General features: G+C 39.9%; 1 protein-coding gene across 2 annotated transcripts; it reads right to left on the reverse strand.

Moving 5' to 3' along the window:
• Window positions 1–587: 587 nt before the first annotated feature.
• On the reverse strand, window positions 588–26,809 carry LOC117251219 (rho GTPase-activating protein 6). Of its 2 annotated transcripts, none has more exons than XM_033617299.2 (13): window positions 26,551–26,809; window positions 12,426–12,585; window positions 9,741–9,812; window positions 8,642–8,904; window positions 8,275–8,470; window positions 8,027–8,082; window positions 6,458–6,608; window positions 6,208–6,356; window positions 4,305–4,484; window positions 3,397–3,494; window positions 3,004–3,266; window positions 1,499–1,573; window positions 588–1,414 (listed from the first exon to the last, which is right to left on the reverse strand). In XM_033617299.2, exons 1-13 carry the CDS (start codon window positions 26,695–26,697, stop codon window positions 849–851), a joined length of 2,376 nt encoding a protein of 791 aa, XP_033473190.2. In that variant the 5' UTR covers window positions 26,698–26,809; the 3' UTR covers window positions 588–848. The 2 variants fall into 2 exon arrangements, with proteins under 2 accessions (XP_033473190.2, XP_033473191.2); XM_033617300.2 differs by lacking the exon at window positions 26,551–26,809 and adding an exon at window positions 17,648–17,961.
• Window positions 26,810–27,387: the final 578 nt, after the last annotated feature.

The raw sequence follows: 27,387 nt of genomic DNA on the forward strand, positions 1-27,387 counted from the left end.
TTTGTAAGCTATGGCCACTTCAAAAGAGTATAGATATCATTACACAATGCTGCTAAAACTACAAGTAATGGCAACAAGTAGTGTAGAAATGAATCTAAATGCACTTAAAGTCATTTACACAATGCCCACCTGAAGGTGCAAAGATTGATGTGTGTGTAATGGGTGACACTGCAGACATACATGAGTGCGAATATGGACATCGTCTGCATTAATTAGTATATTATAAATGGAGCCTGTAACAAAACAAAGTGTTGCTGCAGCTACAGTAGATATCAAGGTACTAAAACAATATTACAACACACATTTTACATTCAACACTGAAAACATCCATGGCTTCTGGGGCGTCGGTGGCTTAGTGGTAGAGCAGGCGCCCCATGTACAAGGCTGTTGCAGCAGCGGCCGGGTTCGACTCCAGTCCACTCCTTGTCTGTCCTATCAATTAAAGGCGAAAATACATCCATGGCTTCAAAATAAGCAGATATCATTCAAGTCTAATTATGCCATTCAAGTCTAAATACTACAATAGCTTTTCATGGTTGTGTTGCAAATAATCTTCATGTGGGAATGACTACAACACATTAAAAACAGAATGTACAAAATTATATTTTATAATACATTATATATATATATATGTATATATATATATGCAACAAAACTAGTATCTATACAATTAGACACGTCTGCAAAATAACAGCACGTTCAAGATAATGGTGTAACGTTCCATCAGTCTATCAGTGGGACACATTACTGCATATACAGACAGTAGCATTTCAGTGACTGGTGATGCGACAGGAGAACGTCCCCTTTCTCTTAAAGTTGTCTTCAGTTCAACAAAGTGAAAGGGTGCATCACACCAGGGTTTCAGGCAGTGCGTCTGCATTTTCTTTTGACAGTATATTCCATATATGCCACCTCTCCGTCTGCCAGTTTGGTGTACCAGGGTCCTTTTTTTGTCCAGGCCCGGAGGCATCTGCTGTATCTACAGTCTGGGGGGCGGGGCTTTGCTGGGGCTGCTGTGGGGTTTGGGGGTCAGGCTGATACGTAAAGAGGGAGGGCGTGGAGTAAGAAATATGGGTCTCCCTCAGCTGTCCAGAGTAGTGAAGGGGAGACAAATCGTCTGTCCTGACCTTTAGTAACGGACACGCAGGGTGTCCTGTCCTTTCTGCTAAGTTGTCCGAGCTAAGTGCACCTGATTGGCTGCCGAGTCCCTGATGTAATGATGATTGAGGCTGTCTCTGTCCTCTCTGGTCATTAGGACCACTGCTGCTGCGAGTCACCGGGAGGTGTGGCTTGAATCCCAGCACACCCAATGAGGTTTGTGTTGGTCTGATGGGCAGCTTGTTGTTACCTTGGTGACTGCTCAGCCCCTCCGACGATCCATATGACTCACATTCCGACACGTCTCCGAGGGAGCCTGGGAGAAACTACTAATTAGCATCGAGCATTCATTACATATCTCAAGGCCATCTGCAGCAACATGTACAGGGGGTTTTATTACCAGTGATACGGTGGCCAGTGAACTCCTTGTTGAACAGTTCATGCCAGGTGTCCCAGAAATGATCAGCGGAGGCCTCTAACAGGAACAGAAGCACCAAGAGGATTACTTACTTTGGTTTAATCAAGCAATATATCAATATAAAATCATTTTAAAGGAAGCTTCTCTTCCCCTACTCTTGACTTAATGCAGTCAGGTCTCTCTCGTCTGTTTTCAAAGTCTATAACATGATGTTAAATTGTACTTTTTTCAACCATAGTCTAAGATGAATGACTATCTATCACTGTTAGCACTTGTAAAATGTGGGCACCATGCCATTTTAACAAAGATAAAAAAGATTTTTAAAGACTTAGATTTGGCACTGTTATGTTAGGACCCATCATGATCATATCTTATGTCTCAACCACAGAGGCACTGTTAGAGCCTCATGGGAGCTACTGATTTTCAAGTTTTGACAAATAATGGGTCTTTTATCTTTTTTAAAATCACATTATACCAAGAACAAGAGACACTGCACTTGTGATATTTTAGTGTCTTTGAAGGGACAGTTATACTTTCCCTCTTACTTGTAGAGCTGTTCATCAGTCTAGATTGTTTTGGTGTGAGTTAGCGATATCGCCCGCAGACATGTCTGCCTTCTCTGAAAATTCTCTGAATTAAACTTGAAAAACTTAACAGCAATGTTTCTTTCCAGAAACCATGGCCTGGTTATTCAAGATGACCCAGAGATATTGTTGTAAGCAGTTCCATGTAGGAACTATTTTCTATCTACTGAGCTACACCTGTCAACGCACCAAGGAAGCGAGCATCTTCTGCTAGCTCACCTTGTACCACTTTCCTAACTGACGTTACAGCTCAGCCCATGAGGATGCTATTAATGTTTTGTTATATTTGAGAGAAGGCAGACATCTCTATGGCTGGTATCACCAACACTCGCCAACTCACACCAAAACAATCTAGAGTAACAAATAGGACTACAAATAAGAAAATAAGAAAAATATGTATTTTGATTTTGGGGTGCACTGTCCCTTTAAGACCACAACTGACACAATTTCAAGAAATAGTTAAACATTTTTGGAAATTTTCTTGATAAAGTTCAAGCCAAGATTTAGATGAGACTGGTACCACTCTCATGTCTGTATGGTAAATATGAAGCAGCCAGTTAGCTTAGCTTATCTTAGCTTAGCTTAGCTTAGCTTAGCTAGAGGGGAAAACAGCTGGCCTGTCTGTGTAGACAAAGTTAATAAAATATGCAAACAATTATAATGTATATGTACATATATGCAAATGTTTATAATACATATGTATTATAAACGTTTTTTTTTGTGACTTTTGATTTTATGCTATGCTAAGCTAACTTTACTTAACATACAGATGTGTGAGTGGTATCAATCCTCTCATCTAAACATCAGCAATAAAGCAAATATTTTACAAATTGTCGAAAAATCTTTTTGAATTATATTAATTATAATACTAAAGTATATGTTGCAATGATGCATTTAGTTCACCTTTATCTGTAGAAAGTGTGGGAGAGGTGCTGCCAGACCCGTCTTTAGAATGGCTGCTGCGTTTGTACGACCCAGACAGTCTGGTGATCCCGTCTGAGGGCGGGCTGCCATCCTCTGGATATTTACACAGTAGTCGCTCTGACAGGACAGGGGAGTTATTGTCATAGGGAGACACCTCTCCGCTAGATACTTTGATGGAGTCATTGGATAAGCATCTGTCGGTCAGGGGGAAGGACTCTCCTCCTCTGAGAAGGTCTGGCTCGCTGCAGAAACAAAGAACACACGATAATGCATATAAATACTACGAAAACGTATTCTTCATTGTGACCCTTCGGAGGCTTGGCCTGAGGGACAGCACGCACGCAAACAATGGGACAAAAGGGGGAAGCTTACGAGGACTGAGAGGCCTTCCTCCGCAGCAAGTAATCCACAACATCAGGATCAGTTTCTTGCACGCTCATCAGCACCTCATTCTGCAGGTCTGCAGGGACCTGCGAGAATCAAAACACGGTTGTAATGAAGCTCATAACAGTTGGATAACACTATGCATTTGTTACATTAATTTCACTCTGCCTTAACGATTAATCACACTTGAAATAACCAAACAATGACATCACTGTGCACACTGCTCCATACCCCATTCAGTGAATTGCTCTTTTACACCAATATTTTTTACGTTGCCTGTATTTACACAGTGTCTGTAATGCAAAGAGCTACAGAGACAACATGTTGTTTGTATGGTATGAGGCAAAAATAATTAACGGCAGTTGAGAAAAGCAGAACTAATGATGCAGAGCAAATGTCTAATGGGCTTTTTTTTTTGCCCTCTGGCTTTCTTAACAGATCATTTTCAAATCCTCCAATTAAGTGCATCTGCGCTTGAGTATCTGGTGAAAAGCAGGGAACATTATACAGATGAGCATTTTGCCCTCGCTCCCAATCGCTGTCTATAAACCAAACAGAAGCTGAAATGACACTTATTAACCCCTCCAGCGAGGCTTCTCATTTGCCACGCACTAAAAAGAGTATTCTCCACAAGGTTCAGGAGGGAAAAAAAACCTAATTGCATGCATTTGTGTTTTACTGTGACACTACTTTGTTTTATAGGTGCCTGTAAAAGTTCAGTCTTTCTCAGAGCCTGTAAAGCTAATGTTTACATTTCATTAGGTGGCTCCTCTCTACTAAGCTGAAGAATCGCCCCCAAAAGGAGACCTTACTGAGACCTTGAGATTGTTTGATTAAGCCCAGGGCTGGCTTCAACTGTTTAAATGCCTTTCAGTTTACAGTTAAGGATGGCTTACCATAAATAGCGTTTCATATGAAGTGATCAGCCGTTGGACCACGCTGATGATGGCTGAGCTTTCCTCTGCACGGGCAAAACTCTGAACTGCAAACTCTTTGTCTGAGTTTTTTTGTTTGTGCAAGAGGTTGGGTCCAAAGATGGTCGCTAAATTGAGTGGTGTCATCTTGTTTCCTGTCATCTGAAACAAAAAACAGAGGACAGAATTAATTTTTCAGACAGTCTTCCATTCATTTTTGTATTTGTAATATAGATACCATATCATTCATTACTGGATTTAATCTGCAGATGCTCAAGTTCAAAATGAGAACAAACTTCTCCATGGATGTCAGTTTTTGAGCTACAATGAAGGACATAATGTGGCCTGCAACACATGGTAAGGCTTATTGTTTTTAGCTGAGCTGATTTCTGGCAACCTTGCACCCCCTGCTGGCCAGTTGCAAGAAGTGCGGCATCAGCAGTTCATGATGATATAAAACAGTCAATAAAACAAGTTTACCAACTATTGTGAATCACCGCAACCAAGAGAGGTTCTTGAAGATACATTCATAAATGTGCACACACATTATTACGTGGAATGGTACAGTAGTTTGCAAGATTAGCTGCTGACAGAAGGATACACACACATGCACACACACATGACCAAAGGCATGATCCCCTCAAGATAACAACAATGTAAGAGTGCCATCAGCTCTTCTACATGATAAAATATGAGACTTTCATTCAAAGAAATGTTTTCCAGACTGAAATGATTTATGTGAAAAGTAACAATGGTGCTAAATTACCCTTGGTTTTCTTTTCATCTGCCCGTGTGCTTCCACACAAGACTGAAAACTCTTAGATGCATAGAGTAATTATGGTATTAAGGCGCTTTTTATACACAGACCCTCCTTGGCACCCTGGCAATGTTGGGAATGTGCACCTCACACAGCCCTGCCACCATCAATAAGGCTGGCTCTGCTTTCTTTTCTTCAAAGAGACCAAACAGACTTCTTGAACACTGTTGGAGTATGTATGCTGTAGGACCAAGGCCAAGAATAACAGGTTTCAAATCTCTGGGAGACAATTTATCTCTATTGGGACAATTAGTGGTCGAAAAACTAGGATTAATATGAGAAGATGATCATTACACTGTAAGGGACTCTGGGCTCAGGCTGACTTCATGGAGGAGGAAATGTGTAGGTGTGTAGGTGCAAATATGTTTCCAACTATGCTGCAATTTACTTACACTTCTTGCAATGTTAAAAAACAGTATGATGAATGGGGAATCATAGCGTCAGCGTCATGTGGATAGAGCTGGTCGTGCATCATTTAATCAAGATACCCACAATGGATCATCACGGATAATGCGCTGCACTTTGGCACATCACTTTCTTCAAATTAGAGGCTGCAGGTGTAACAAACATCTGTCTGACTGCCTTCAGATGGCAGCTGGGATTCATCACAATCACATTAGACTTGTGAACAGTTTATTTACTCGTTTTTGGTGACGGCTGCCCATTTTACAAACACTTTTTTTGCACTTGCGGGTGGAGTCAACAAGTGTCAAAATGTGTGACGTGCTGACAACAGAGCTGGTCCACAGACGTCTGGCAACTGTCTGGCATGTTTTATCAGACTAACAGTCCAAAAGTCCAAAGCTATTCTGTTTATTATCATGTATGACAAAGAATAACATCAAATTCTCACATTTAAGAAGCATGAAACTAGCCAATGTTTGACTTTTCTTTAAAAAATGACTAAAATTATTGTTCAATTATCAAAATGGATGCCAATAAATATCTGTCTATCCACTAACAGAATAATCAACCAATCATTGCAGCTATTCTTGTCTTCTGCTACCTCATGTGTGTGTAAATCTCATCTAGTCAGGCCCCAAAACAGCCTATGTACAGTTTCTTCACCTCCTGTCCGTCATTGTCCAGGCTGTCTTCAGCATGTGCAGCCACTGTGGACAATAAGCAGAGAAGGCGCTGCAGCGTGTCGCTGTTACATGGAGGAAGCAGAAATATCAGGAGCTGGATGGCGCTCTCTTGGTCTGAATAATCCAGCACTGCAGGAAAAAAAAGCCCAAATATGACCAACCATTCTCACCACAAGCTAGTGACATGTTATTTTATGCTTTGCATGTGTATATTTGTGTGTGCTCCTCACATGTTGTGTTGATGAAGGCGGTGTAGAGTTCTTTTGTTAGCAGTGGGTCAGGCATGCCTCTGAGGAACTCTTTTAGCAGTGCAGCTACGTCGTGAATACTGTGCTCCTCGTTTAAATGCACCTCCCATCCCTGGTCAAACTCCCTGCGAAGCTGGATGAAAAACTGGGATATTAATTACAGCAAAAATGTTGCTCATGATACAGTTTACTCCCAGGCTTCCTGCACATTCCACATTTTAAACTCATACATTTCCAGACTCAAATTGCCAGACTTCTCAGGCATAGAGCGTATTTGAGTTCACCTCTGCTCAAAGAGGATGTCAACTAACCAGCCTATACTCGTTCCCCCCACATTTTCACAGCATCTGTGCAGCCTTGTTTATTCCCTGTCTCACTGTCTCCATGGTAACTGTGATGAATGTAGCCAAAGGTATGATTTCCTCACGGCAGTCACCCCCAAAGTCCAGCCCATAGACCACTTTTTAAACAGCCCTCTGTTTTGTCTTACAAGTTATACAATATGATTAACACAATATTGGTTAATCAAGCAAGATCACTTTGAAATATTTTAATTCACCTCATGATGGCAGGACGATCAAACTGTTTGTAGACATGCACCAAGTAGGAGCTACGCAGGCGGAACTAATGTGCTTTCATAAACAGACTACAAACAAGCAAATGAACAATGACTTCATACCAAATATTTCCTGCTGGGGTGCAGACAAGGACACAACAAAGAGGCGTTAAGTCTACATCAAGGGTCGCCGCTTTCAGGAGTAAGGGAAAGTCAATTACGTTTTCACTTAAAGGCGAAACAGTTGTATTTGATGTTTTAAAAACTAACCTCCCTTCTCTTTCCTTCTGGACTTATTTGTTAATTTTTCTTTATGTACAGGAGTCCACTTCCATATTGCAAAAAATATGTGCCTTGTATTCTTGTATGCCCAGAAAATAATATCTGTATGCCATGTACTGAGCCTTTTTAAACCAATAAAAACTTAGATTATATATATAAAAAAATAACCCATATGATGCGAGAAGCAGCTGGCCCCCAGGTATTTTCACATGATCTAATCTGGGCCCGACCCCTGCCTCACCCATAAACGATAGCCTGTTAACTTTTCTGATAATTACATCACTGCATAACTCAGAAATGTTCACAAAACCTTAATATGCGGTTATTGCTGCATTTTCTTTCAAACTAATTTGGTGCCATTAAAAGGCATCTGCATAAAAGTGTGCGTTCACTCACACACCATACTTCTTGCCTTGCTTTCGACGACATCAAGCTAACTTTGACCCACACTCCTTCACCCAGAGGTGAACATTGTAGCTGCGCTGGCTGCTCCAAACGCAGTGAAAAACACTGCTTGTATGATCAATTTATTTTAAGACATTCTGAATTTTATATTTTAGAAAACAGAAAAAGTCTATAAACGCAAATATTTTTCCATGCTCTCTTTATTGACCTGGAAATTACTTAAATCAAGGTCAATACTTTACCATACTGTGTGGGAACCCTGTATTAAGGTGTAAAGGTGTGTTAAATTGAACCAGCTGAACTTGTACCTGTCGAACTCGCTTCTTGGAGCTCCCAATACGGAAAATTCCAACCGTCTGCAGACCTGTAGGCAAAGATAAAGATGATTATTGTGACTAATATTCAGCCTTGAAGACATTCAAATTGTATGATTCACTGGGTAATTATTAACCAGATTTGTTACTGACTCACAACTCACCACAGGGATGAGCTAGACATACCACATACTACATGCCACACACTATGTTACTTTACTTTCAATTTTGATTATGTGTACCGTATTTTTCCAGGTGCTGGCAGCAGAGATCCACTACCCTGGGCACCTGCCTGTAGATAGGGTTAAGGCTGAGCTTCTTGTCGTGGCACTTCTTCCTCTTGCCAGCTGCCTCCTCTGGCAGAGAGAGCTGAAGGGCCTCCAAGAGCCGGGACTGGTTATCATCAAGATCAGTGATGCAATCCACAGATACTCCGCCCTGTCAAGCAGACGGGTGACAACCGTACAGTGCTGTTATTTAATGGCTACCTACTGAGTGAATATCCAAAAAGGTTACAAATTCCCAGAGAAATGTAGTGTGCAAGTGCAATCAGACAAATTTCCTTCCGCTCTATGACAGCGTGTAAGCTTTATCGACAGACAAGCCTACCCTCCTGCGTGTCCGTGGGGCTGCCTCTGGCGTGCTGTGCAGAGGTGATTCATTAGGCGTCTCAGAAGTGGAGCTGAGGGACGAGTTGCTGCTGGAGAGCTCCTTGTTGCCCCTTTTGAAGCTGGAGTTGAAGTGGAGGAAGGATAGCATCAATTCAGTGGGGTCACTGTGCTCCTCCCGCGGGGGATCGTGCCGCTGCTTGTGTGTGCGGTCGTTGGAAATGACCTGCGACAGCGGTATGCCAAACACCTGGGGCATCGTCTCTGTGTGCGGGGGGAAGGGCAAGACAGGGAGACTTAAAGTCCATGCTGCTGGCTCCAAATCAACTAAGAGATGTTGAATTCGATTTAAGATGTGTCAGTCATTTCAACATATCATACATGTTAACCTTTGGAGCTTCTATTTTCTGCAGCAAGCGCCTGAAACTGCTTTTAAACTCATTCTTTATATTCAGATTTTATCTTTTAAATAAAGGCTGCTGGAAATAAATGTGACAAGCAAAATGCCTAGAACAGTGTTCGGCAGTACGCACTCAATATTGGAGTTGGAGTGCACATACTTTCTGAAGTGCCTTTGTAAACAAAAGGGGAAAAGAGGAAAGAAGGGGCTGGCCATGCCGGAGGATAGGCTGTAATGAATGAGCCACCACTTAAGATTGTTTTTGTTATTTCCTTCGACTGCCGGACTGACAGAGAACATTGCTTTGGTGCCAGATTGTTGCAGCAGGCGGGGTGGCGCAGCGGTTGAAGATCACAGCTCCCTCTGAGACTTCTTTACTGTACTGTAGATTCTGATCACTCGGCGCTTCACGGGTATAAACAGCTGAGAATGCCTGCTTCAGTGAGTCTATACAGCTTCAGCCAAAAGGATCAAAGAGTATCTTTTCAAGTGTCAGAGGCGGACTAGATTAGAAACTGGAAGGGAATGAAATGACAGCGGCTCTCCCACAGAACTAAAAAAGAACTGTTTATCTTCACTGGTTTGGAAAGAGTCACAATAATATAACTGAGGGAGTTAGAAATTCTTATCTAAAGGCAATTTGCAAGGGAGAGCACTAACACTCCCTCCAAAGTACAGACTATCACTACATCCTCATTACCTTTGTCTTTACTCTTCTCTTTAGATAATGAATCCAACTTCCGCCGAAGTGACTTCTTGTACTTATGGCCATCTGAAAAGAGGCAGAGGTGTTAAAGTTAAATAAGGAACCAGGGTTAATATGCTCCTGCTTTTGCTCACTTCTCTTTATATTCTTAGGCTCATTTTCTAAATGGTAACACAGTAAAAGAGCCAATAAACGAACACAAACTGCTCATAAACTGTGAGGACCAGGGTATGAAATTAACAAAATATTTTGGGGGCAATTTTGGCCCCCACGGTCTAAAAAATGGGGGCATTTTCAAAATGTTTGGGGGCCATCAAAAAATTGTAATTATGTTCTAACAATAAGCACATGAAAAGCAAAACCAACTAAGATAGTGTCTTCACTCTTCAGTAGAAACCACTATAAATGAAATAAATAATGGGTTACATAAATTGAATTTCCCCTCGGGGATTAATAAAGTATATAAAATTAAATAAAAATTAAAATTAAAAATAAAGTTATGGTTGCAAAATATCACTCAGATTTCCTATAATTCAACCAGTTTAAATGTGATGATTTAACCATTAATCTACTGATAGCAGTACTAATGTTTCAGCACATTACAGTTACTTTTACTGTTAAAAAGGCCAAATTACTATAAATTCCTTAGATGCAATCCTGGAATTAAGTTAATTTAAAATTTAACATTCATTCTACCTTAATTTTTCATTAATTTGTCATTGTGTAGACACAGATCACCCAAGAAATGGTTAATCTATACTTATGGTACAGCAAAGCCCCCTCCCCTTCTCTGTCAGATTACTCTCACGTAATCAGTGCAATCTCATTGATTATGTCTGGAAAATGAGTTGTAGACGTGACGGTAAATTAATTGAATGAAAATAAAATTATACTTTAATGTCAGATTGTAATACTGTTAAAAATATAAATACATATAGTTGTTTCGAAAACTTGGGGGCAATTTTGGCCCCCGGAACATGGCTTTTGGGGGCATTCTTGGATAAATTGCAGGTCAAATGGCCCGTGGCCCTTGCAAATTTCAGACACTGGTGAGGACACAGTATAGAATTTGATCTTGATTCATAACCACTACACAGGTGTACAACTGCTCTTTCACTGTCATAGACATCATATATTTCAAGCATTCATTTCCTTTGAGAGTGCCACTTGTGTTAGATGTGAACAAAGTATCCAATAGGAGTAGACTACAAGGTTAGAAAAAACTGCAAAACCAAAGTAAGAGACTATCTACTAAAATAACCCAGTTAGAAAAACAGTGGTCTGCGATTACACAGCCTGTTACAGTATGTCTAAAGCTACAGTTGTTAACTTTCTCTAACACAGCTTTCAACCATGTCAATCACTGCTTGTAAACTGCAGTTAAACTGTCTAATTAGGCAGATCTGACATGACTGAACTTGTGTGTCAGCTCTATGCAGAGCCTACGCCATTGTGAGGATCTATACTTGTGCGGTGGTGTGTCTGTGTCACTCTGCAGTTACACCTCAAAAACACTAGTCGGTGGCGGGGTTTCTGTGAAGTGCTTTAAAGTTTAGTTGACTCAAAACACACTTTAAACACGACTTAATAGAGACTATTTCAAACACAAGCACACAAACTGGCTTCACTATAACTCACAGCATTCACAGCAAAAGCATTTGTCTTTTCCCCACAAATACAACATGCTAATGTTTTTAGCACAAGCCTATGGTATTTTACATATTATAAATTAGCCTAACAGCTAGCTGACTTTTCCTCTACTTATATGAAGCCAAGGACAACAGCAACATTAAAGTAAGGCAACGTTACAAGATTCGGCTCCGTAACAGCTCACAGGGTTCACCGACAAAACAACTGTCTTATACTAAACACGTTTTCCAAACAAATATAACATGCTAACATTATTAGCACAAGCCTATGGCATTTTACATTGTATAAATTAGCCTAGCAACGAGCAGAGATTTCCTCAGCTCATATGAAGCCAGGATAAATCACACACAAGACTTAAAATGCTATTTTGTGGAGGCTTTATTGTCTTCACAGTTTATTGTTTCTTATCTGTGAAATTAAAGTAAATAAAAGCTTTGTTTCCACTGAAGGAAATGGTTTCAGCTTACAAAAACAGACAGAAGGTCTGTGTTGCTGCCAGTTACATTTCTAGGGAAGTGCACATCAGGCTAGAGCCCACGCTGTAGGTACGGTATCGATTCGACGCAGAGGTATAAATCCCACTTTAGAGACTCCTCGGCTCTGATAAGTTGTTTTCATTAATGTGCGGTGGATTCTTGCAAACGCAATTAGATGCACTACGAGGAGGCAGAGGAATATGATTTTTTTTTACACAGATTATCCATCGTATGTAGTGCTGTGTGAATAGTGACAGTTTCAGCACAAAAAAGTTACTCATTATAAAAAAGTTACCAACTGCAGCTTTAAGATAGACAATAAAATTAATCAAACTGCAAGAGTTTATGGCAATCAATAATGAGCATTTCACAATCATTAGACAAAAAGGAAAATATTTGTTTGCATGCAAAATAGATGGAATGAAAAACACTGTCCTCCATTTTGCCGGTGTGCATGTGTTTCAGACGACCATGCTTATGTTTTGGACTGATAAGCCAATTGGTGAAAATAAGGAAGAGGACGATTAGTGTGGGTGGGTGTGTGTTTTAATACATTTAGGGATGGTGATGTGGCAGCCCAGGTCGCGATCCCGAAGCAATCTCCTGAAGGCCACTTCTTGGAGATGAACCCTCTCCAGCTCTGAGAGGCTTTGCAGAGGGACGGGCTTCAGGCCAACACTACGTCCTGACACGCTGTTCCAGGTGAAGTCACCCTGAGGACACACACACACACACACACACACACACATCAGATACATTTATCATTGCTGTCACCTTCTAAATTCATGACCAACCCTCCACACACCCTCTGTTCATATGAACAGGCAGATGCCGTTGCTTCTGCTCATCTGTATGTAAACCAACAAAAATGCGTTTTTCTGATTGTAGAAGCGATAATTGTGACTTGTTAAGATTCGTAATACAGCCTGAAGGACTTCTGTGTCCCACAGTTGTGCTGGTTGTATCACCAGGGAAAGCAGCAAGAACACTGATTATGCAGATTATCCTATTTTAGTAGCGAATATATGCTTATAAATAATGCAAGCACACTTTACCATAATGTAAAATATCTCATCTTAATTCTGTCCCCGCTGCACTCAAAGCACATGACTATGCATATTATTTGGGTGCACACTCCACTGATTTATGAATAATTTACCATCAATCTAAATCCAGACATTTCTTCACAAACACTTTATTGGCAAACATTGCTACAGATGAGCCATTCTGAAGATTTAGTACTGTAGTAATGATGGGGCAAATAATCTGATCTGAAATCCTCAACCTTTGAGCATCTCCATGCTGGAGATTACAGTGCTTTGATCCAGTACGGTCAAGCCAATCATATGAGCCATGTTCTAAAGAGGCTTAGTAACTCATTATCAGGATAAGGCTTACACTAAAGTGGCTCACTCCCATTAAATGAGAATTAGGACTGTGCTACAGTGGTATACTATTTTCTGGTACACATACAGTATGACAAAGTACAGTATAAATATGACAAAATATTTGGCAAAATGTTTACTGTACAAAAGCAGTGGTCAGGCACCTGTACCCCATTTGTATTGGGGAACCAAGTGGGAAATAATCAGCAGTAGATTGGGAACAACTGTCTACTATTAGGACTGTGAGCAAGAGAATAACCATTACTGCACAAAAATATGATTTGGAGGCAGACACGATGCATTACAGACAAGACAATAAGCTCATTAAAAGTTGTTTGCACAAATTTACAGCAATATATACATAATGTAACTCTACAGCAGATTTTTTGTCTATTTTTGTGAATATATAATATACAGTATGGCTACTTTTCAGTCCAGTTAAATTGTATTCAACTGTAGGTCTTAACTTAACAATTAGGCTTTTTATCAATTAATCTGGCAATTACTTTTTTGTTTAACAGATCAATCATTTGGCAGCAAAGTGTCTCAAAATACCTAATTTTCTTAAGCCCAAGATGGCATATTCCAAACTGCTTCTTTTGTCTAACCAACAATCAAACACCGGTTTAAAGGTCCGGCGGGTAGAATTTAGGAGCATCTACTGGCAGAAATTGTATATAATATCCATAAATATGCTTTCATTAGTTTATGACCACCTGAAAATAAGAATTGTTGTGTTTTTGTAATTTACAATGAGCCATTTATATCTACATACAAATTGGGTCCTTACCCCTTGACGCCATGTTGTTCTACAGTAGCCCAGAACGGACAAACCAAACTCTTACTCTACAAAGAGACACTGACTTTGCACGTCGGCCACCACAGTTCTCTTACAGGCTTAGCACACAGGAGAGGTTTCAGTTTTGCAACCTCATTGTGAGACGCCACTAAATCCTACACACTGGATCCTTTCACATACCAAATTTATTCTCACGCACTGTAAGACAAAAGAAAGCAGGAAATCCTCACAATTTAGGGGCTGTAACTAGTAAACATTTTTAACTGACAAGTGGCTTTTACAATTCAACTGCCAATATCCTCTTAGCTGAAGACCTGGGGCCTGCACCACAAAGCTAGATTAGCGAGTAAGCCAGCTATCTTTGGGTTTAACTTGGGTTTTCCTGTATCACAAAGCTGGCTCATGGGGTACATCACCATGGTAACCCATGCTGTATGGCTAACCTGCTCCAGGGAAGGTCAGTTTTATATGATAAGCTCAAAACCCGCAAACAGCCTGTTTCAATCAGAACACTGGAAAAACTCATACATCGTTTTGTTAAAATTCTTCTGCTTTAAGAAATGTTGGGATGGTTTATGGAGAACGTGAAAAAACATATATGGGAGTGCCATCTTGTGAGGTACGTGCTCTGTTATCTCTATTACCAAAATGTCTGTCCTAAAACAAGACAGTATACAATGTCCAGGTATGTGAGTGGAGGTAGTGCATCAGGGTCTGTAATTCAGCCTTGGGTTGCCAGGTCATATGGTGTTTATCATGATTAGTTTGTCCAAATACAGCTGTTTGACCACCTTAGCAGGCAAAGGTAACACAGCATGATCCTAACAAGATGGCGCCCCTGTCAAAAAACACAAAACGTATCTCACCATTATGTCAACTTCACATTCCTGACAGTGCTGACAAGAGGTGGGGGATCAGCAGAGAATCCATGATACGATATTATCACGATACTTCAGTCACAATACAATATTATTGCGATATGCTGAGTTATCGCGATACAATATATTGCGATATATTGTGATTTATTACCTTTTTATTATTATTTTTATTATTATATTATTTTTTTATTACCTTCTTTTCTTTTTTTTTGACCCCAAATGAAAACTTTGTCAACATCTGCTTTCAAATCTGTTCATCTCAATTCAGCCATTTTTTTGTAGCAGCAAAATATATCCAGTGAACTAAAAAGCAATTGATTATATTAGTCTAGTAGGCTACAAAAAGTATATATATATTTAATTAAATAATCAATATTTAGCACTGTGTGACGATATGATACTGCTACATAAAAATATCACGATACATGGCTATATCGATTTTTCCCCCACCCATAGTGTTGACACTAATTCCATGAAAGCAGCTCAGATTAACATGAGAACATTTTTGATGACAACTGGAAATAAAAACTATACCCTCTGTTTTCCTTTATTGGACAAATAACAACTCTTTATAAATGCAGAAACATTCTTACATTACTTTGAACTTTTATTGTGCATCATATATTTATAATAGTGTGTTAATCATGAGACAATAAGCAAAAACTACTCACTCTATACTAAAGATGTACATAATAACTCCCTACTAATTTAGAGCCTGAGTCGTTTTATATGTGTAAATTATTTCTATTCCTGCAGCTTCTTATTACAGCTTTAAATAAACTGAAACACTGACATGTCTGTCAGATGGGGAACTGTATCCAAGGGCACACGCAGCATAAATCTGTCACAGCAGTAGGCACATTCTGTTATCCTTCTCTCTATTTCTCATGTTTTGCCTCAGTTACATCATTTAAGCATGGCGACGCATGATCAGGACAAAAGCCTCAGTAAGCACCATCTACAGCCAAGATTATTCAGTACAGTGCCACTACCAGCGTTTACTGTACGCCACACTCTGTGTCGCAATCCTGTGAAATTATTCAGAAACAAGTGCAACAGCAAAATACAGTCATGATTGCATTCATGTACCCATTTTGTCCAGACATTCCTCTCGTGTGACTATATGGGAGTGGAAAATTTCCCCCCTATCTGATGATGGGTGAGCTGAGTTCCCACAGTTTCTCACTGTCAGTGAAGTGACGTTCTCAAATGAAAGTGAGCGTACTTTTTTCTGTGGAAAGTGTTGAAAGTGTTGAGTACAGCATTTTGATGCAATACCCCATTAGCTATCTTATAATAGTGTGATTGTATCATGTCTAGACATGACTTTTGGGTGCCATCATTAAGATACAGAATTGGGACTCACTCATCCATTTCTTCTTCTTCTTCTTCTTACAATAATTAGAAATAATGAATAATGAAGAACTTTGACTGGTGGATGTTTTTTTTATATATAAAAAAAAGTCAAGCCAAAACAGTTGTGCCCAGTGATTACAGAAACAGTCATTGTCACAGCTGGATGAAGTCACTTTCTTATCGCACTGAGCTCACGATTACAACAGTCACTGTCTGCCAGTTCTTTGTAACATTAAAATGAAAATACATGATTTGTCCCGGCTGCCTCTCTACAACATCATAATCCATCTGACTTAACAGAAAGACGCCTCATGTTTGTTCCTTTAATGCTCCTTTTTGGTTTGTACTCATCTGTCTACACTGTTACAACAAAGCCAGCAATACAGTACGCACACTTACTGAAATGCATCACATTATAATTGATCTAAACCCTCTCCCGTGCCTGTAAACACACACAAAGGTGCACTTTTTCTTGGTTGTGCAGTGCTCTAACTTTGATTCAAGGCCTTGCTGAAACACAGCGCTTTTGTGAGCGCTCCCTGGAACACAATGAGAGGAAACTTGCAAGGTGGTTCATACAATAAAGCCAGATTGAAAACTCAGATTACACTAATCGACCGCACTTGAACAAGGTCCAGTGAGGTGATGTATATCCCTCAGTACTCAGGAAGCCATTCAATGGGGGATAGTGGGAAAAGTTTTCCACATGGCCCCTTGACACTTTGAGTTTTACACTTAATTCTGTTTTTTCTTTTCTTAACGAAAACTGCATTTGATTGCAGATGTTGCTATTCACAAATTTGTGTAACAGTGTTGACAAAACCAAAATAAAATTGGGCTGTCCTTGAAAGCTTGGACGTGACCAACACAACACAAAAAGTCATGCAATTACTCACTTCCTGTGATTCTTAAAATAAGTAGCCCAAATAAATAAATGTGCTCTAATGTACTGAGCACACGCCAGACTGTACAACAGGGTATTCTACTATTTTTTCTTTTGCTTTCAAGGTTAATAAGAGCAAGTGGGGATAACACATCCTATACATGAGGTGGGAATACATTAAGATGCATGTTAGTGTGCAGGGACACAGGAAGGCTCTGGCAAAGTGCAAACCAGATGAGCTGAACAGGGAGACATGACTCACTGAATTAAATACAGATATTCATTCATAGCATAACACTTAGAAGTTAAACATGTGATTCTTACACGCCTTTTAGGGCGTTTCAATAAGCTCAATAATGTCCTCATGTGTCTGTGTGGCTGAAACTAATTCTCACACTTCTGTAAACAATTAGAGACACTGGAAACCCTCCAACAAGCAAACAAATTCACACTGCAACAACAGCAGCTACTCACAAGACAGACGATGCTCCGCTCCTTAGGGGGATCCCCCATTACAGAGACGCGGACGAGAGGTCTCCCCTCCCCTCACACTTGTAGACCACCACTTAACGCCACATTACCCGACGCCATTCGCCTTTGGAGTAAAACGCACCCACATAAATACAGTCCACGTGCTCGCAGCCTGGCTCTAGACCTCAGACAACGTGCAGTTAAAAAGGGAACAAGTCCAGAGACTGATTTACATCACGGTGACGGACGCAACACCGCTGATAAATGGATTGGGAGGGGTTGAGGGACGGGTCAGTGCGCTCAGTGTCCGCGCGCAAGTTGTTAACAGAAACCCCTTCAGAGGAGGTAAACAGGACACTATCACCTGCAGGTTGGGTAATGTTACACATCACATCCACACAGGGTTCAGTCATGCTGAAAGGGAGACTGAAACTTTACAAAACTGTTTGGATGTTTCTCTCAGAGTGGCTTTGAATGCGTCTGCCTCCTGGTGCGCTGGAATGAGGTTGTGAATGCAACATGATAAACAGGAAGCAGCATGTCTGACAGAACACAAACCATTTTGGAGGCGATGTTGGGTGGAGACATCCTCATGTACTTTAAGAGCTCTTTAGTCTGCAAAGGGTCTTCGGTAATACTTGAAACCAGTAATGTTCAACAATGACGATGCAGAAACAGTATACACGTTTCAGCTTACATTAGTAGGGGAGACCGGGGTTGGTTGTCACAATATATGTCCCTATAGTTATCAATGGGGTTTCAGGGGGGGAAATGACTTTTAAAAGTCTAACTTTGTAGTTTTTTACCCCTTTACACCTACAGAGACATCAGTTTTCTTGCACTGCATTCAAACGCCTTTCACAAGCATTTAAATCTTTGAGACCTGAGCGAATTGGTTTGGTTTCTTCCGAAAATGTGCAAAAGGCAATGAGGAACTTGGCTAAAAATAGTAAAACATGACAGGAAAAAATACCCTGAAAAAGAAAAGAAAGAGAGAGGGGAAATTATTAGAAAATGACCAAAAACTTTTTTTCCAGGTCATTTCCTTGTTTTTGTGTTTGTTTTTTTCACCTTTTTTTTAACTATTTGTCAGGAATTATTTTTTTTGCTATTTTTTGGGTCATTTCTTGTAAAGCTGCTCATTGCCTTTGTTGTGTTTTCTTGAAAGGAATCAGGCCAATTTGCTCAGGTTGTAAAGGGTTAAAGACATAAATTTTGAAATGAATACCACCTCTATAATGGTAGCATTCACATTAATGCTCCTTGTGTTACCATGAATTTGAACCAGGTTATTGTTTGTTTGATTTGTCCTCTGTAACGAGAATTAAAATGAACAAATTTACAGTTATGAAAAAAAAAATCTAGTCTTTATTGAAGCCATTGTTTCATCACAATTCATTATTAATATAACATTAAATGAAACAGTGTGACTGAAATATTTTAATCTCCATCACAATATGACCAGGAACATTTGTTAAAATGCCCAGGTTGAAGTACTATGTCTGTTTGGATACAACATTGATTTCTAAAGAGGAACTAAAGCAACATTGTGTGCGTGCGTGTAATCAAAACCACCAGAGAACATATGGACTATATTATGTTCCCCATGCTGTCTTCCTGAACTGTCACACATGTGACAACCAACCCCAGCTGACCTCTTGACAAACATGTCAGCTAAAAGTTGACTCAAATCAAAGCTATTACCTTTGATTTTTAACAGGTGATTGATTTTGAAATGACTTCTAACCCTACAAGCTTTTAATACAAAAACAACACCAAAAGGAAAAAATACTCTAACCCATAAGAATTACAAAATATCTCCTCATCTATGACCAGTGCAAAAAATGAGCAGGATGACAGGCCAACTATTTGATATCTACATATAGTAATGTCACATCACACCACACTTTAGTGTGGTTGAAATAAGCACGGTGACAACCAACCCCGGTCTCCCCTATACTAATAGCTCAATGTTTTAGATAATTGAACACAGATGGATTATGATTCAAGATCCCAGACTTTTATTAGTCATTTGCTGAGGTACAAGTGAACAAGGGCATCTGTCTGGCCATTCTCCTCTGACCTCTGGCATCAACAAGGCATTTTCACCCAGAGGACTGCCACTCTCTCTTTTTCAGACCATCCTCTGTAAACCCTAGAGATGGTTGTGTGTGACAGTAGATCAGCAGTTACTGAAATACTCAGACCAGCCTGTCTGGCACCAACAACCATGGCACATTCAAAGTCACTTAAATCACCTTTCTTCCCCATTCTGATGCTCAGTTTGAACTTCAGCAGGTCGTCTTGACCATGTCCACATGCCTAAATGCACTGAGTTGCTGCCACGTGATTGGCTGATAAGCTACTTGCATTAATGAGCAGTGAAACAGGTGTACCTAAGAAAGTGATACAGATCAGGAATTGAAAAGGAAAGACAAATGAATCAAAATTCAACATTAGTTATCTCTTATGCTATTACATTAGTTTTCATAAATATCAAAAGCACATGGGAAGCCTCTGGCACAGCAGCTGGGGCAGGTGCTGCCTGCATCCTATTATCATATTATCATATCATTTTGTGAGAAGACCAACAGCTGCATCAGCCTGCAGAAAGATTTTGGTACTTTTAAGCTTGGGTTTCAAGTGAGTGGTTTAGTGTCCCAGGTTTGTCTAAATTGTTTCCAGTGCTTCTCTAAGGTACTGAAAGTATAATGCTTAAGAGTATACAGATTTTGGTGAGTCACGTCTGTCTTTCTAAACTTTGATTGAAGGAGCCCTCCTTTCAGCACTGTCTCAGTCTCCAAATCAAACATTTCCAGAAAAGGATTTTAATTAAAATACACTTCCTCTTGCATTTAACAAAGTGTATTTCCTTTCATTTGAGAGAGATACGTTTTCAGTTTCCTCCAAGCTCTTTGTCCTGCAGGCAGTGTCTCCTCCATGATGCTCAGAGGAATGCAGATGACATTCCTTCTAAACAACCCAACAGCACAGTACTCTCAAACTTTTTTTCTCCGCATCATCAACTTATTCCACCGATATATTCAAGGAGCCATGGGGCACGTCATGTTTTATCAGTTTTAAATTTAATACAACAAACATTTCTAGTTCAGTATTAAACATTTTTTTTATCTATTTTATTTATTCATTTAACTTTTATTTAGCCAGGAAGTTCCACTGAGATTGAAAATCTCTTTTACAAGAGAGACCTGGCTGAGGTAGCAGCCAATCAAAACACATTTAAAATGCAACAAATACAACATATAATACAAAAAATCATAATAAAAATATACCAGTGCAGATGTCTGCAAGTGGTCAATGACATCCTTTTGCTTGATACAAGATGAGTGCACACATGTATGGATACTACAGTGCCTTGTATTTACTCTTAATCTATGTCCCAGTGATTAATGTCCTCATTTGGTCACTGCATTCCTGTAACAGAATGACAAATGGCTCCCTCTAAAGGCTTTAGACGTTCCTGCAATTTACCAGCTTCCTGAGCAAATGGAGATGGATTTTATAGTTGCATATCTAATCTGACATTTTAGAGTGACTTACAAAGTTATTTCTTGAAAGACTTGTGCAGTTTCATCACACACTGCCTGGGGTTCTTTTAAAATCACCCTGTTCCACAGACGAGATTTCATGTGGAGTAAAAAAAAAAAAAAAATGAGTTGAGTGACAGTTAATAAGTTAGTTTTTTCACATAAGGGATTTACCAAAAGGCAATATTTTCCAATATCTCTCATGGTCTTCATATCCAAAGACAGGTACAATAACAGCCCAAAATTAAACATAAAATGAGCTTTAATAACTCCTTAACATGACTGTAACCAATGCAAGGCACTTATGTGGATCAGAGACAGGATCCAGCAGTCATATTAAACAGTAACTGACTTGCAGTGGGGCAGTCGTGCTGACTGTCAAGATATTCAGAGGCGTCTAAAACACTTTCATATCTGTTCTATAGTGTGATTTGTGTGGCAGATGTATCAGTGCAAATCAAAGGTATTGCAAGCTGCCTAAAATTAATGTTGATGTGCATATTGTTAAGGCTGCTTTAAAAGTCAGTTTGAAGCTCGTATGTCTGTTTGTAACTTCTCTCCAAACCAAAAGAATCCATAACGATCTAATAAAATAAAATTTACTGCTCAATGTTCTGTCCTTTCTCCCACAGCGTGTTGTTGTATTTTGGGCCTAAAGCAATGTGTTCCTTTAAACATCTGGCTCTTATTTGATAGCAAATTATATTGTTGACTGTGATCATAGATTGTATATAAAGATGGATGACTCCACTTCCTCCCACTGTACAAAAATTTAATCCAGCGTATCCTGGGTCAATCACAGCAGTCAACCATGACGTCACACCCACCTTTTTATAGCATCAAATAAATAATTAGAAACAAACTCATGAGAAAAACAAACAGTATAGTAAGAACTACCTAAAATGACAGAAACCATCTTTGGAAATATTTTATTTGACACGCACCTTGATTTTTTAGTTTGGACCATGCCCCATTCACTTACATTGAGGAGGTCGGGATTATGACCTATACTGCAGCCAGCCACTAGGGGGAGATTGAGTTGTTTTGGCTTCACTTTTGGGGCTTGCTCATGCCATTCATCTTTATATCCTCCTAAGACCCTGTGTCCTCATATGCCGACATTACATTTGGGTTTACTGGACCTTCTTCTTCATTCTGCTTAACCTAGGCTTGCTGTCCTCATTCGTAGAAACTTAGAAACTAGTGCCGTCTAGTGGTTATAAGTAAAAACAAGATGGCAGCCATCTCTGCCAAGTCAGTCTGCAGCCAATCCGATTAATAATGTTTGTAGTTTGATATGCCATACAAATTTGTCCAAGTTTAGCGACAGTAACAAGCTAAGACACTGCTAATTAGAAAGAACTCCTTTGAAGATGTTTGAAAACATTGCGAACATTCAACTCGTTAAAGGACATTGGGAATTTTTTTACACTTATCAGGTCCTACTAATCCCAAATAGCTAGGAGAAATTGAAAATGCATACCAAACAAAATTTCAGGTCTCAGGAAGTTAAAATGAATCCTGAATGTCTGGACTTCACCACCTTTGTGGACTCATAGACTTTTGGGGAGCATTCCCGAGAAGTCTGGGAGTGCACAGGGCTGTCCAAATCAACAATTCATCTAGTCATCAAGGGAACCACCTCATGATACAGAAATATGTTGAAATATAGGCTATAGAGGTCATCGAAATGCATGTTATAATTGCAGCCTACACCTATGCAGTGTAATGCCAAAAAAAAAGCCTAAGAAATAGTCTGAAAAACAACTAAAAATTGTCTTCTTATGTAATTAATAGGCCTATTATTATATACAAATGTTTACAAATACAGACTGCAATATGTCTTTACTCTATATTATGTCAGCACTTTTTGACAGGGGTGGAGACACATACTGTGTTCTCATGTAAAGACTTTATTTGGTTATGCAGTGCAGGTATAGCTTTTGAGGTTTTGACTACTCTTTGACATACTTACTTAGCTGATCATATATGTCCGTTATTATTTGATTGAATTTATGTAAAGCAATGATTTACCCCCCATGTTTGTATCTAACCCACCATTTATTTGCCCTCTTATCAGGTACAAACTTGATGCCACGGTGCTACAGTCTGAAGCCAGCAGGTTCCGTTCCATGCCATGCAAACGGACAGTCTCCTGTGGGAAGAAATATGTGCCCGAGGGACCGTAGCCAAGGATCAGGTCATGCTGTTCTACTGTGAGAAATAAGAGTTGAAGCTTTGTTCATGTAAACCAGATGTCTCTGCTTTCCATCTCAGCTCACACTACCGAGACCCCGAGTGAGTACACCTCTAATAGAACAGAGTGGTGTTCAACCTATGGAAAGTACAAGGTCACGTATAACATAGATCAAAAATACCACAGTGACACTCCTTTTTAAACAAGGGAGAGGATGTGTTTTTGTGCCAGGGTCATGCCACTAGAAGTTACCGCTCGGTGATCATTTGAATCATCACAGACATATAACAGAGCACACCCTGGGCCAGACATCAGACCTTGATTTAGGGTACAAATGCATTGCAGTGATGGATTTCTATTGATTACAGACTCATTTTTAGAATGGCATAGCCTGCCGATGGGATTTACACTCTGATTCAAGAAACTAAATACAGTAACTTCTTCTTTTTACAAGAGGCCCAGGCAGCCGGAGTTACAAGACATATAGAACATCTCATAAAAGGAGAGTCTTGCAGAGCTGGGGCTGTTATTGGGCGGAGGTGCAGCAGTGTTTTGTGCAAAGGGGGAAACACTGTCTGACTGACTTCACTAATGTTGTTGCGACGGTATCTTAGATACTTTTGTCCCCGAATGAACTGCCAGTTGGCTATTTGCACACCCAGAAAATGTGACTTTCATTACAGGCTCGGATCGAGGGTTTGCATACAGTAAGGCACTTACTTACTGTCGGTTTAAGCCGACAGCTTGGTCATGTGAGTCTCCAGGAAGGATCTCACACCTCAGACCTGAGCTCAGCTGGCTGGAGTTCTTCTCACTGGTATGTCGGCGCACTAGGAGTAAAGTAGCAGAGCTGTACTGTCTACCAAGACCCCAAAAGGCAAAGAGTGGTGTAGGAATGAGCCTTAAAACCTGAAAATGAGTTAGCATTTTAGCACTTTCGGTTCCCTCGTCATGAAGTCAATGGGTTTTTGGTTAGATGCCTGAAATAAGTATACGTCACTCGTGAATTCTGAAGCTTTGACGTGTCTTAAAGGTTGCAAGCAAGTGACTAAATGAGGCTATAAAAGGTGTTGGGGATATTAAACATCATTATGCCGAACAACAAGCTTAATGGTGGTGACTTTGAAGTCCTGGGATCATGGTGTAGTTTGTTTACAGCCCAGTGTTAGCTTTTTATCTCTGGCAATTGCACTTACACTTAAAAAAATGACAAAAGTGGTGTCCAATTCTAAAGATAATCTTGCTGAACAAAACCACAATGCGTATTTTCTGCAATGATCCAAAATCAAATGGAAAACCTATTGGTCCTTCGTCGAGGGAACCAGGGCAATGCTGAATTCCAAACTTCATCCCTGCAGCACTCTATTAGTGGTAAAAAAATAATCAGTGACTAATGAGAATATCTATAACAACTCAATTTCCACAGTGTCTGAGGTTGTTATCTGCAGTGGAGGCAATATTTTCCAACTTAACAATGCTTGGCAAAAACTAGGCAGTAGTGCAGCTCTCAGAGCGTAATGGTGTAGGCAGCACGCAAGCACTCCCCAAAGTCATAAATCACATTAAATATCCTCTCTGACACGGAGCTGTCTCCAGTATTAATCAGCTTCATTCAGATTTACTGTGATTACATTTTTTTAAGGGCCCTGGCTGTTGGATACGGCTTCTCGTCAAGGACCGTAAGAGCGACCAGATACCTGGTATTCATTACAGGCCTATTATAGTGTCAAGTCTGTAATACGTTTCCATTATACTAAACACACAGTGTTACCATGAGGACCAATTTAGGCACAGCAGTCAGTAGTGCAGAGCGGCTCAAATTATGAACATGTGACAGTGCGAGTACTGTAAGTCTTTTTATCTTTAACAAAAAAAAAAAAAATGCAAATTGCCATTGTAATGGATTTTAAATATGTGTATGTATTTTCCCTCTACTTTATGTTAATTAAATGACACAGTAAGGCACATCCACATGGAGACCAACACCAGTAATCTTTTTTCATCCAGACCTTAACGTGCAGGAATAACTCAGGTGACTGTGCATTTATTTCACTGCTAATTTACATGGTGTGGTGGTCATATGTTCACCTCTGAGGCTACTAATGAAACATATACATCAATAAATCCATAACATTTTAAACATCAAAAGGCAAGTACATGGAAACAGTATTAAAGAAAACAGTTTTAAGGGGGAATGGTCATAAAAATGTGTGTATGCAGGCCCCTTAGGAGTTATATGGAAGTAATGGTCCTGTTCTAAGGGCTAGTTACACATTAAAAATGCACAAATGTAATAATTTGGGATTCTTTCATCAATTATTTTTGTTTTCCACATGTGTGCTATTGTCAGGCTGGAAATTATTAAATCGACACCCATCTCAGCCTCTTTCATAACTTTTCCACAACTCCACCTTCAAGGTCATGCCATGATGGGACAAAATAACATTTTTGGGAGCTGAGTGTAAGGAGACACTTTGCCGCGTGTGACAAAGTTTTCCAGTCACACCTATTTAAACATCAGCAAGCTGGCACAAGCAAAGGCTCCGATTGACATCATTTCACCAAAAGGAATGAGTTGAATCATTTTTGGTGTCCAGTGACGCAGCTGCAAAATAACAGTGCATCACTGCTCTGCACATAAAGCTAGTTTGTTTGTCATGGACTAGTCACGGAGTTGATGTTGCAATAGTGGGAGACGAGGATTTCCGGTTGATCCCTTTTTCCCGTTTGAGAAAATAAGAGAATGATTGCTTGTGCCATATGTGCAGTAGAAAGTTTCAAAATATGTTTACTTGTTACTTAATATGATCCTTTAGGGGATTCCAGCCACTTCCGGAATCTGGGTGCAGGATTTGTATAATGCTGCAAGTACTGTTCTCTTTTATTCCTGCAAGTATTGCAGGACTCCAGGTGCAATTGCAAAATAAATCAGCATTTGAAACGTGTTATAAATTAAACACATCTTGAGCCAAGTTTTGGGACAGAAAAATCATATTATATCCAAGCATTATTAAAATAATTGAACACCAATGACGTTTGTAACCCGATAAAAAATCAGGAGGCAAGTTCATTTGGACATCTTTTTAGTGACACGGGGTTTCTGGGTGTCAATCAGATCTGACACCAACTACAATCACCTGCAACTCAAAGCTGTCACTGACCTTATACGATGTCTCCTCAGCCTCGGTGCCATAATGTCTCATCAGCGCCGGGTCCAAGCTCCTGGTCTGCCTCAGCCTCCGCTTGGAAATAGTTTTGGGGCTTAGCGAACATGAGAAAACAGTGCTTAACAATCCTTGAGCGGCCATATCTCCTTCAGCTGGTCAAACTGTGATTAAAGAGGCGTTACAGAGAGTCATATCTCTGCTGCGAGTCCAAACGGAACGAAGGAGCAGCCCCGTCTGCAGCGGGTCCCCAGCGCGTCACCATGATTATGAAACCCGCGCGCGGAGTCCCTGCTCACCCCCCCCCCCCCCCCCACCTCCCACACACTCTGACTCAGTACTTCCTCCTTTCATGATTTTAATAACGACAAAATGCTCTTTAATTCCCCCCAAACACCAAAACAAACAATGAAGCATGCGCCGAGACCTGAGGGGCAAAAGCGCTTTATTTATGCGTAGGTGTGGCACAGTGTGTGCGTGTTTACGCGCGAGTCCTGCTGTTAAATTAAAAAGGTGAATTATTATGCACACCAGGCAGGGTAAAAACAAAGGTAATTCAGCTTTCAAGTATGACTCATGCAGTTTATGAAACAAAAAGCAGTAAATAATGACTCACTAGGAGCAAACAAAATTTTCTATTAGGTTTACAGCTGCAGGCTGGATTTATTTATTTAGCCTACTGAGATTTAACCACTCATAATTCTTAATCCATTTACACTTGAAACAAGACATTGCAAACTTGAATTTAAATCTAAATGTGATTGAATAATTTTCTACATTCATTATCTTAATCACTGTAAATAAATGATTTAATACTTAAACTTTAAAAATGAC

Source organism: Epinephelus lanceolatus, chromosome 14 (assembly GCF_041903045.1).
Source record: "Epinephelus lanceolatus isolate andai-2023 chromosome 14, ASM4190304v1, whole genome shotgun sequence".
Taxonomy (NCBI): Eukaryota; Metazoa; Chordata; class Actinopteri; order Perciformes; family Serranidae; genus Epinephelus; species Epinephelus lanceolatus.

Excerpts from the sequence above, each read along its gene's own strand:
- LOC117251219 (XM_033617299.2), bottom strand. The coding sequence starts at position 26,697 with ATGGCCGCTCAAGGATTGTTAAGCACTGTTTTCTCATGTTCGCTAAGC. Across the intron at positions 6,357-6,457 it reads CGCCTTCATCAACACAACAT|TGCTGGATTATTCAGACCAA; the intron begins GTGAGGAGCACA and ends TTTTTCCTGCAG. Across the intron at positions 1,574-3,003 it reads CACACTTTCTACAGATAAAG|AGGCCTCCGCTGATCATTTC; the intron begins GTGAACTAAATG and ends TGTTCCTGTTAG.